This window comes from Sphaerodactylus townsendi, linkage group LG01 (genome assembly GCF_021028975.2).
Source record: "Sphaerodactylus townsendi isolate TG3544 linkage group LG01, MPM_Stown_v2.3, whole genome shotgun sequence".
NCBI classification, from domain to species: domain Eukaryota; kingdom Metazoa; phylum Chordata; class Lepidosauria; order Squamata; family Sphaerodactylidae; genus Sphaerodactylus; species Sphaerodactylus townsendi.
Genome location: NC_059425.1, coordinates 45648521 through 45660975, shown reverse-complemented (window position 1 = coordinate 45660975; position 12455 = coordinate 45648521). Strand labels below are relative to the sequence as shown.

The 12455-nt window shown below is 42.2% G+C and overlaps 1 protein-coding gene across 1 annotated transcript in view; it reads right to left on the bottom strand.

Annotated features, from left to right (window-relative positions):
- Positions 1-12455, bottom strand: part of MRPS5 (mitochondrial ribosomal protein S5) — a 51477-nt gene that overhangs the window by 18704 nt on the left and 20318 nt on the right. The window contains exon 5 of the mRNA XM_048482103.1: positions 12037-12071. Coding sequence (XP_048338060.1) covers positions 12037-12071 — 35 coding nt within the window. The remainder of the gene's footprint in view (positions 1-12036; positions 12072-12455) is intronic.

Below are 12455 nucleotides of genomic sequence, written 5' to 3'. Positions count from 1 at the left end.
ACCCTCTTGCCAGGCACAGGGCCCAATGGCTGGGTCAGCTTATCCCCCCCCCCTTTTCCATGTGGGCAGCAATCAAGTGGAAGTGGGTGGAGAGTCAAAGAAAGTAGCAGAAAGCCTTTTCCAAGGGTCAGCAGAGTAGGAAGGGGCTGGCAATGTCTGGGATGGCAGCTGTTGGTCACATGAAGGGGCTATTTGGTGTTACAAGGGATGAAGAGGAGGAACAGGTGTGCATTGATAGCTGCTGGGGGACCTGTTGGAGATGTTCAGGCCCCCGCACAACACCCGACTCTGGCAGCCCCCCTCTCGGCCGCCAGCAGGGGTAGCATGGAGATGTGTGCTCACCCTTGGCAGAGTGGGCAACCTGCCAGAAGGCACAGCCACCATTAGACAGAGAGCACCCAAAACTGCACACACTGTCCATGGCATCTCCCCCTTCCCCTCCCAAAGTGTGACTGCTCAGTGCTCAATGTGAGCAGGTGGCTGCCTCGGACTGCAAGTAGGGGAGTGGGTTGCAGGGGGCTGTGCTAACACTGGAAGGTGCCCAGGGATTTCTGGGACTTTTGCTAGGACCCGGAGCAATTAGGGAGGCATCCTGCTAACAGTGAGCCAGCATCCTTGCTATATTCTTTTCTATCCTTGGGCTCTGACAGATGCTTGCCTTGGCTCCCAGGTGGCCCTGATTGGTTCTGGCTGCCTGTCTGGCACAGCCTTGCCCTCTTGCATAACAACTCCAAGAAACAGCGCAGATACTGGGGGACGCTGACACAATAGCAGCCACTGAAGGCCATCTGACATTTATTCCCTCCTGGGTACCCTGTGAAAAAACCCTGTAGGGAATGTACTAGTATTGTCGTAGTTATGCTATGTCCAGTCACTCTGAAGCAGGCTGTGCCTCAGGATTGATCTGTATACCTCTCAACCATGTTACATTGATCTGTATACCTCTCAACCATGTTACATAAGGTTTTAGAAATGTGAGCAACTCACTGGATCATTCTTTTTTGGCTTTTACCCTGCAAGAACAGTGTCAGACTACAGTCACAAAAGTTTAGAAAGGAATAAACTAATATGGAAGAAAAGCTGTTACTGACAAATATATTTTTGACTTCATAAAATATTTGACTGTATTGGACTGAACATGGTTGCCAGTCCCAACTCAATGTCTTGCTATTTGTTCTGAACACAGAAAAACAAACCAAGGTCAGGAAAAAGCAAAACTTTCCAACTCACAATGCTGGCCCACAGAGGGGAGGAAAGCATTGACACAACAGGCAAACAGATGAGAGCAACATCAAAATGCTGACTTGATAGGATCAAAACTGAAGTATTAAAAGCAGCCAATCAGGTTGTACTATAAGTGGTCAGAGTACTTAGCAAAACCTTAAAACAAAAGCAGGGCCAAAATTAAAACACAAGAACACCACAAAAGGTAAACAAAAAATGTCAAAAGATCGGCTGGAAAGTATATCACAAAATCCGATCAAAAATTATTTTGTACTACTAGTTTGTTACAACACCATACTACAAACAGATGTCCCTGTAAGGAGTCTGGCTGCCGCATGTTGAGCGAGTTTAACTTCCGGATCACCGTCAAGGGCAGGCCAGCATACTGTGAGTTACAATAGTCAAGTCTGGATGTGACCATTGCATGGATAACTGTGGCTAAGTCTGTACGGGAGAGGTACGGGGCCAGTTGCCATGTCTGCTGCAAATGATGGAAAGCTACCCGGGCTGTTGAACAACCTGGGCCTCGAGCAGTAACGCTGGGTCCAGGATCACTCCCAGGCTTTTGACAGACGAGTCCAAGTGCAATGCCTCGTCGACTAGTGTAGGCTGGCAAAAGTCCACCAGTTGCTCCCCAAGACCCAGCCACAGCATCTCTGTCTTCGTAGGATTGAACTTCAGCTGGCTTGCTCTCAAGCAACCAGTGAAGGCCTCCAAACAACACTGGACAGCTCCAGGGGCCAAAGACGAGCTGTCCTCCATCATGAACACGAGCTGGGTGTCATCTGCATATGACATCTCAGCCCAAAACTCTGGACCAAACTTGCCAGGGGGTGCATGTAGATGTTAAAGAGCATTGGGGAGAGGATCACCCCCTGCGGCTGGACAACTTTAACTTGCTGTATGCTGGCCTGCCTCTGACTGTGATCTGAAAGTTCTTGATGTGGTCCTCCAAAGTTTTCATGTCATACAATATCTAGTTCTTCCAGAATCTTTAAATCTACTCCATCTGATAATTTCTTTCAGTCAGGAATTTCAAACAGCAGTTCTGTGCACTTTCCCTGTATTCCATTTTTCCCATTTTACTGTGCCATTTGCAAATAAAAACCCTAATTTCAAGTGATTTTTTAAGTCTTTTAGAACCCAGTCCGGGGTGGTGGTGGGCTGAAATGGATAGTGGGAGCAACACTGTGATCCATGCACTTTTTTTTTGTACTGGTTTTTAACTTTCCCCTGTCTGCATATATTTATTTGTACACCGCCCTGAGCCCTCTGGGGAGGGCGGCATAAAAATCCAACAATAAAACAAACAAACAAACAGGGGCCCATGCTGACATATTTTCCCACCCTGCTAGCATAACGGGCACCTACGCTGGCAGGGAGAGCAAAGACACTGGAAGGTGGGTGCTGCACAATTCTGCTATGCCCAAACCTGGAAGGGCCTGTTGCCTTGAAACTATGCTGGCGTAAGAGAGCACACTGGCACAATGGAGGGACAGACGGTGGCTGGCTCCCACTGGTCTTTCAACACAGGAACATGCCCCCCCCCCACCCCAACAATTACACCAGAAAGTGTGGCATGAGTCTATTTTTCAATGGTTTTTTTTCAGGCAGCCGGGTTGTTTTTTGGTTTTGGGCCTTCCCATACCACCTGAAACCCCTTTGGAAGAAGCATGGTGGCACAAAAGCGGAGCTGTCCCTGGCTGCCATGCCCTCTGGATTGGGCTGTAAGGTTTTTTGTTCCATACATTAGCAGATTTTTTAATACTCATTTAGAGAAAAAATCTGTTTATCAAAAACCTGACCTAAGATTCAATTTTCTGGAGCAGTAAAAATATGAAGGAACAGAAGGAGAGGAGGTTTTTTTTAATGACATATCTGGACAACAAACTGTTATTTTAAGGTCATTGCTTAACCTATTTTATTAAATCTTCTAGAGTGCATAGGGAAAATCTATATTTAATTAGGAGATGTAAGCATGGATGATTACAAAAATGCAGGCTGCAGGTTTTGCTGGCACTAATACACTGGGTTAGGGAGACCTTGAGCACTGTTTCACACTACTGCCTTCAAAAAATGTTTGCATCTACACAGTGCTCAGACTTCCATTTCCAACTGCTGGAAAAATAATATAGCCCTTGGGTTTAAGAAGTTAAGGTGAACCTTGTCAGGTATCCCATAGCTTGAAGTTTATATCATAAAACTTGAATCAAGTGTAGCCTACTATTGTGAACAGTGTGAATTTGGTATCAAAGTCCTTTTAGCCAAGGAAGGAACCACCACAATTGCCAGGTGTATGCAACTGCCTAATTGGCCGAGTCAGGCATAAATCCTCTAAACAGCCTTTGGTCCATGCCTGGTCACCTGATCAGTTCCCTCTGCTTGCTAAAGTTCAACATCCAAAGTATGGCTCAAACCCTTCATCTCTAGCAACTTACTCCATGGATTTAGGATTAGGGCCAAGCATGTAGGCCTAGGAAAAAGTTTAGCAAAGTTAGCATTTGTCCTAAACCAGGAACAAGATTGCTCAGCCTCCAGTTCCTTTAGGCAATCTGTTTTATCCAGATAACAATGTGCCATAAAAGAGAAGGCAGGTAGAACGGGTGGGTGAGAAGGATCTACAGATGCAGCTGACGACTGAAAGTGAGCAAAGCCAAATACTTCAGAGCAATCCCAGGGCCCTTCTCAATCTGGCTTTGGAGAACTTTCCTCTCTGATTTCAAAGGGGATGACCAAGTCTTAAGGGCAAGATGCTTCCTGCATTGCTATTAAACAACTGTTCTCGTACCACTGGGTGATCCTGAAATAGACATTTTATGTTGATGCTGTACACCGCCCAGAGCCCTCCAGGGATGGGGCGGTATACCAAATTGAATAAATAATAACAACAACAACAACATCAAGTAATCTGTTTCTGGTAACAAAAGCCCCAAGTGATCCAGAGTGGTGTGAGTATGGCGAAAATCATTTCTTTAAATAGTATAAACTCATAGTGCAACCTGAACAGATTGCAACTTATTCTCCAATATGAATCTCGTTTCCTAGACAAAACTGCATATTACAATTGACCTGAGCAGATTCAAGGAAACATACAACACCAAGAAGGACAACAGGAAATATGAAGTGCTAGTCATTATAGGCAAGAGGCGTGAACCCATCAGAGGAGTCCCATTTCCAGCGACAGTCCTACACAGGTCAATTCCAAAACACCATCAAAACTTGATGATGTTGTTAGAATAAGAAAAAAAGGACCTACAAGTGCATAAGATGCTCAATATCAACTAATTTTTTGTCAGACAGAAGACCTGCAATTGTTAAAAAAAAGAAAAAGGCTTTGAGGATTGCAACACCATGAGTAATTCCACAGTTTTATGAAAAGTCAGAGGCAACTTTGCTACCAGGAATGTCAACTGCAAGTTTGTCACTGGTAAGAGAGCACTAGTCTTTAGAAAACTCTCCCTTTCATTTGTCTGTGCACAAAGTCCTGGGGGACTTGTTATAAGTTGTCATTCAATATTGGTTCACTCACTATTAAGTCAGTGTTTCTCATTTGGCTTATGTTTATGCTGCCAGCTCTTCAATTTTGCCCACTGCCACTAAGCACTGCTTTTATGACACAGGAATTTGCGTCAGAACACCATTTTTGACAGATGTGATTTAGCACTCAAAGCAGGACAACTTTTTTTTGCCACAAGCTACCTATAGTCTGGCATGATGGTATGATTGCAGGGAAGTTAGCATGTGTTTTTTTTAAAAAAACCTCTATATCCAGATATTAATTTCTTATGGCAGCACTAAGACACATTAATCAGCATTTACAAAGGTTAACATCAGAATTAATTGTTCATTAAAAAACCTGAAAATGTTGCTTTGGCATCTTTATTATCAAAGGAGTTTCTTCTACAGTATAATTTATTTTCAGGGAAATGCTGATTAGCGTAGGGGATGAAACAGCCAGTGTGCAGCCGCCGCCACCCTCCCTGGTGATGGGATGTGGTGTAGAATGCTGTGGCAGCGTTCCTGCACCTCTGCCACCCGTGCACCAGGGGCAGTGCAGGGGTATGGTGAGGAGAGGCTTAAATTGGCTCCCTCCTGACTGGTTGCTACCTTACATTGGTAGCAGTTAGTTTAGACTTAAGCCAGCAAAAAGGCGGCGTAAGTGTATAGAGCCCCACAGAGGCTTCCTGGTGGCGGGAAGGCTTTCACTCTTTGCAAGCTGCTCCACACTGCTGGGAAGCCACTCTGGGAGCGGCAGGGGGGCATGGTTGTGGTGCCACGGCTGGCTGCCTGGCCACCTGAATGGGGCTGTTAAATGACAATTTAAATCACTAGTCATTAAGGCTAGATTTAAATCATGGCTTTCTACAAAAAGACTCAGTCTTCCTAGTACAATCTTAATATTTACAACCAGATGAAAGTTTCCCTCCTCACACTTAGCTCCTAGTGCAGCTGTATTCCACTCCAAACAATCTTCTATTTGTTGACTTTTGAAATTTAGCATTTAAGAGGTAAGTACATAGATTTGCAAAGGAACAATGACATTGAAGTCTTTTTTTCCATCTCTGTATGTTTATTTTATAGCATTTTGATGTGAAGAAGAGACATCTTATGTCTGCAGAAAGAAGTTTCAAATTTTGAGAACTGTAAAACCAAGCATCTGAGATACTAGACAGAGAATTGTGCAAAATAATTTAACAGAAACCTCTGGAAGAGAATGACATTGTGAATGGATTAACAGAATTCATTTACCAAAAATGTAAACACTGCATGAATATACAGCCTTAATACTACATAATTAAAAACTAGCCCTTATTTCATTGTGAATAACCTTTGGACTATAAAGTATCTTAAATAAAAAGCCATCTTTACATAGATTTTTCCTCAAAAAGTGTTTTACTCCAAAAAAATCTGATTTAAATAAAAAATATCTAATTTTGATTTTTTAAAAGTTATTAATTTTTATCCATTATGGTTAACAAGGATTTTAATAATTGTTATATTAGACATACCATCTTAGGAGTATAGAATAAATTCAAACATAGACTTTGTAAAAAAAACAAACACCAGGCTATCACTACAAGAACTATACAGATGTGAAATAGCTTCTGAAAAGAAATGGATTTTACTGACATCCTAGATTACTCACGAGGCTGCAAAATGAAAGCTGAAGAGCAAATGAAGGCAAAAGGTATTGACTGTGTTTGGTTTTTCTGTGTACAGTTACAGGAAAGATTTAAACTAAACAAAGAATTGTATGGTTTTGAGGATACCAGGATGGAATTTGAAAGGGACAAACGTGCACAAATGACAAATATGTGTATTGCAAAGATGTATAAACTTTTGCTAGGACTGGAAACGGAAGGAGAACAGGTCAAAGAATGCATAATAATATTGGCTAGCAACTTTGAATATAATATCTAATATGAACCATGGGAGAATATCTAATATGAACAAAGGGACTTAAAGATACATTAAGTTCTACTTTGAAAGAGCACTTTTATAAAATGATATACTATTGGTATATGACACCAGAAAAATTGCCCAACGACATATAAAAATGGTTCAAATAAGTGTTGGCAATAGGACAATCAAGAAGGGACCTTTTATCACTGATGGTGGGGTTGTGGAAAAGCTAAGCAATTTTGGAGGTCAATACATAAAATCATTCAAAAGATTTTAAAGACTAATGTATAATTGAAACCTGAAGCTAATCTATTGGGACTTATGGACAGATCTCTGGAAAAAAAAAGCACAGAACATTATTTTTATGTATGAAAGCAGCAGCAAGAATACTATACGTGCAGAAATGGAAAACATCAGCTATACCTAAATTGAGGGATGGTGGGTGAAGGTATTGGAATTGGCAGCAATGACCAAGTTACCTTTGCTACTCAAAGAAAGAATTTAATTAGGTTTATGGACAACTGGAAACCCTTGATAAGAGTATTTAGACAAAACAGAAACAAAATAAATTGATGACTAGTGGTTTTGAAAGTTAAGGACTGTTAAAATAAGAACCAGTCCAGAAAAGTCAGACTTTTTATTAGTAATAACGCTAAAGATTTGATTTTATCTGGATGTTTAATGACTAAGGGCTAATATTCAGCGCAGAAAGAACTGGGAGTCCTTATGGAATAAGTACTTTGTAACCTGGTGAATTATTATTTTTTTGCGTGTTGAAAAGATTTTGAAGTACAAATAAAAATTTTATGTTAAAAAAGGAACATGTGGGATTAACACAATATGCAAACTTGCTTGCGACTTTAATTTCTTCTGAGCAGAAATAGAGAAAAGGGAATTGCTGGCCCCAAATCTGTGGGTAAACACCATCGAAACAATCTATAAACCAGAAGAACATTTCAAGTCATTTTATGTTCAGAGCAGGATAAACTGGGACACTGAGAATTGAACAATCAAGAAACTCATTTGCATTCTCTTCCCTTCAGTTATTCACATATCATGCCCCAAAATAGGACAGGCTTTCTTGTTGGAGTTTCATAGTTAAAGGTCCCAGTTGAGAGTAAGTTAATCATGCCTAAATCCTGCTGAAACCAACATTCCACTAATTGCATTGTGACTTAACTGCAACAAACTGTCCCTGGATTGCAAGGAGAGTCTACAGCTAACATACTACAAAAATTACCTCTCCTTGTTCAATTAAGCTAGAGTCAAACTGAAACATTTTAAAGATGGAAAATAAAAGCTAATGTTAAAGTTGCAATAATAAAGTAATGCTCTTCAAGCATACACTTAAAAAAAGAATATTGTCCAACACAGGTAATTAGATCGGAAAGTACTTCAAAGGGACTGTGCTAAAGCAGACCTTTCATGGGTATTTCTTCTGGAGCAGCTGGGTCAGCATTGCTGCAAGCTTTTTGCTGCTCTAAAACCTCTGAAAAAAACATTAGCAGTTTGCTTAGTTGCCTGCGGTATTATGGACTTAACACAAAGTTCTCAGCCTTGATTTTTATCTTTCTGTTGAAGCCCCCTTTTATAAAGAGCAGCACCTTGAGAGAGAAGCATCTCTGAGCCTCTGCTTGCAGTGTTTGACTGGAGGGTTTTCCAAAATTATAAGCTATGTAAGTTTAGCTCTGCAGAAACTATCTCAGAGGCTCTCTTAGAGCTTTCATCTCTGAAGTTTTCGAGGTCTTCTGGTCACTGATAGCCTTGAACACTGTATACAAATCCTGTGTTCGGTTTCACTAAGGCAGGGGTCCTCAACCTCTTTGATCCTGCAGGCACAGCAACAAAATCACCACCCCAGCTTACCATCAGGAATGAAGATCCTTGTGCCGTAGGGGAGCTGCCATCAAAGCAACATTTTAAAAAATCTGCTCAGTCAATCAAATCTCCAGTAGTCAATCAGAAGCCTTGCTAGAAAAAAGCCCTACCTGGCCCTGCCCACTTCTGAAAAACACTTGGCGGGTGCTGGGAAAGGTGTCAATGAGCGCCACATTGGGGACCCCTACGCTTATTGGGGACCTGTGCTTATTCTCTAGGTATGGTCCACCTATCACCTCTTCCTCAGGCTGTACTTCTGCTGCTGTAGAACGCATGCTGTAGAAAATATACTGTGTGAGAAAAGTTACTGTCCTGTTTCTGAGACATGCTAATTTTTCTGACTGACAACCCTGAGTGAGAAAGATTTGGGAGTGGGGGGAGCTTCCGCCACTGTACCTTCATTTAGAGCAGGGGTCTGCAATCTGCGGCTCTTCAGATGTTCATGCTGGCAGGGGCTGATGGGAATTGTAGTCCATGAACATCTGGAGAACCGCAGGTTGCAGACCCCTGATTTAGGGGAGAGGAGGGAGAAACAAAGCGCATGTAACATGGGAGATGCCTACACATGCCTAACAGAACAATCCTATGAAGAGCTAACCCAGTCTAAGACCACTGAAATGAATGAGCTTTGACTGGAGTAACTCTCTCCCTCCCATTGCTCCAAGGAACCACTTTCAGGGTGATGGAAAGATGAAAAACAGAGGCGTGCTTGAGCAAGAAGTTAGACTTTCCTTTCAATTGATCATAGGCTACTGACTGTCCTTTCCCACTAGAGATCAAGAGGCTGGGGGAGGGAGAAACTAAGAATATTTTAGAAAGCAAACTAGGGGCTCCCCTATTTTTTTCCCCATAAGGACTTTTTTCAATTTTTCCAAAGGAAAAATGGAAATTTTTGCGTGCACTAATAAAACTTCCAATGAAGGGTTGTCACAGAATCATAGAGTTGGAAGAGACCCTAAGGGCCATCAAGTCCAACCCCCTGCAATGTTGGAACACATAATCAAAGCACTCCTGACATTCAGCCTCTGTTTAAAATCCTCCTCCTTTTCTGCCAAATAGACAGAAAAATAAAATCCCAACTTGCATGTCAAAGAAGCAACAAAAAAAGCAGAAGGATTGCACATTATTTCATGAAATAGGGTCAGAGAGAATTATCGTTATCTCAAATAATCAGCTACAGGTAAGAGGGCCACATGTGACATGCTCAGAGTGCGTCTATATCTACAATACGATGTATAGCCACAGCAAACATATTTGCATACAGCATACACTATACAGGCAGCTGTGAACAACATCTCAAGCAAAACCTAGGATTGCTTCTGTGCAGTGTACAAGCTGGCATCACAAGTTACACTTTGGCATGCAAAACGGACGGGACAAGCAGAGGCAATGACTGATTGGTCAAGTTTTTATTTTTCATTTGACCTATGAAAATGTTTAAATCTTAAAAGCATCAGTGAAGGGCCTGCCAATTATTTTGCAGGCATCAACAAACAGCCAAGATGATCCTAAAGTACAAAACAGGATAGAAGGAAGCTAGGTGGTGTGAGTTCCTGACAGTTGTAGCCCCAAAAGACTCTCAGGTTGAACATAAAATCTTGCAAGGTTAGCTGTGAGGGTTAGAGCTTTGGAGGCCTGGCTAGAAACTGTAATGCAGTGAACATTTTTCTATCTGCACCAGAGAGCCTGATTGACCAATATACCTGCCCAATTGAGCAATGCCTGCTTGGCACTGCTGCCCTCTTGTTGCCAGATAAAAGCTTTGTTAACTGGCATACTTCAGTTCCCAGCAAAGCTTGTATGGTAGTTGCTGGAGGGGCAGGAGCTTCCCCTTCTCCCATCCCTTGGACGTATTTTTAATGGGCAAATGGTAGATGTCCCTTCTCAAATATTATCTCCTTTAGAATGTGTTGACATGCTTTTTAAGGGAAGGGTTCACAATAACAATTTAAGAACAAAGGACTGCAAGAACACAAGAATTTGTTTTCTTTGCCTGGCACTCTCTCCCAAACGCTCTGAAGTAAGCGTGGAAGGCAATATGTAATGCTGTGAGGGGGCAACGCAACAGACAAATGTGTACACACCACAGGGGCCCATGCTTCCCTCAAAGCCTTTTCAACTCTGTCAAAGACTACTGTCTTAGTTACTGATTTGTTTTTAATTTTCTGTGTTTTGTCACAGTGTGTGTTTCTTCTGTTTCTGAATAATGCTGAGCATATGGAGAGGAGATTGTTTTGTCCAGAAAATAAACACTTCTTTTGTTTAATATAGTGCTGATGGATTCTATTTTCAACTTGGTTTTCAGCAGCTGACAACAACTGAGATATGCTTAGGATGCTGGAGCTTGCTGTCCCAACACTGGCTTGGTTCAGGTATGATGCAAAACCATGGTTTATTTTTAACTATGGTTAATTTGTGAAACCGGGATTCCAGATCTTAAAGGAGTAAGATAAGAAAATAAGTATTGAACATATTTCAACTATTCTCCAACCCTCAATTCTCTCCCCACAATCACCACAGTTGTATTCAAGGAGGGTGAGAGAATGAATGGGATGGGTGTGGTCAGGGTACAAAGAAGCTAGCTGATTGACACCAACAGCCAGGTAAGTATGCCAATAGGGTGGGATGCACACTCCCCAAAAGGACCTCTGTTTATATAAAGTTGCTAGTTTAAGACAGCCACAGCCTGCAAAGCAGAATTTTGTGTTATGAGGAAAGCTGACAGGATGACAAGCTCTAAGAGGCTGCAAGCTCTGGGGATGCAGAAGCAGCGCATGAAGTGAAAAGTGAGACGGATCAAGGAGGGGTCTGCAACGCGAACAGATAAGCTCTTCTGGGAAAACTCAAACCAGAGATTACATAAATGTGTCAAATGGAAGAGATTGTATTTCTCTCTTACAAGCCTCCAGAAGAAAAACTGCAATGGACAGATAAGACAGACGGAGCTATTTTACACCATCCGTCTACTGGCCTGTCTAGTTCAGTCTTCCCTGCTGCGTCTAGCAGCACTCTCCAGGGCCTTTCTCAGCATCTGTTACCTGGGATCCTTAAATAACTGGAAATGCCAGGGCTTGAGCCTGGGACCTTCAGAATGTGAAGCTGTTGCTCTGTCACTGAGGCATGACACCTGCCACAGCGGGGTCGAGATGAAAAACAGAGTAACCACCTGCGGCCAGTCCTCTGCAGAGCAGGGAGAGGGACAAAATTGGAAGAGGGCTTTTTTACTGAGATAGAAGGAATTGGCAAAAGCATTTAGGAAATTACTCTGAATGCTTATTCTTTTCTCTAACCCTTTCAAATAATGGTTAACAAAATACTTGATGCCTTTGGCTACGGGGAAATCAACCTCACTGACAGTTCCATCTGAATCAGACACTCCGACACAGCAGGAAAAACAAGAAAGCAAAGCCCATTCCACAATGCAAGCCTCCTCCAGACCTCCCTTGGTCTCCTAAAGCTATTACCAAAGGAGCAGGAACTGAGCACTGCTTTTGACACTTTACATCCCAGGAGACTTTTCGCAGTACTCACCTGAATCACCCTGGAGTCGAAGTCTTCATATGTTTCTGTGGGATAAAGAGACATGCATCAAGGAGACACAAATCAGGTACAGACATTCTCTCCTGAAAGGGCTCTCTGGGTGCACCGAACCCTTCCGTTTGCCCAGGCTTTTCATTGAGCCTCCCCTACCTTTTAGTGGGCTATTTAAGTATCCTATTATGAACTTTACACTTTATCATTTTACAGTAGCTGCTTGGCGCACTGACCACCATTTCAACACAGCTTTTATGTACTGAATTTGTACAGTCAAACCTTTGTGCTGTTTTAAAGTTGGTGCTACTTCGCCTCTGTGCTTTTTCATTGTTGACTGGGTCTACTACTGGTTATTGTTTTAATTAATACTGCTGTGAGCTGTTTGGTTTTAGTGATACTGCTGTAAGCTGCTTTAA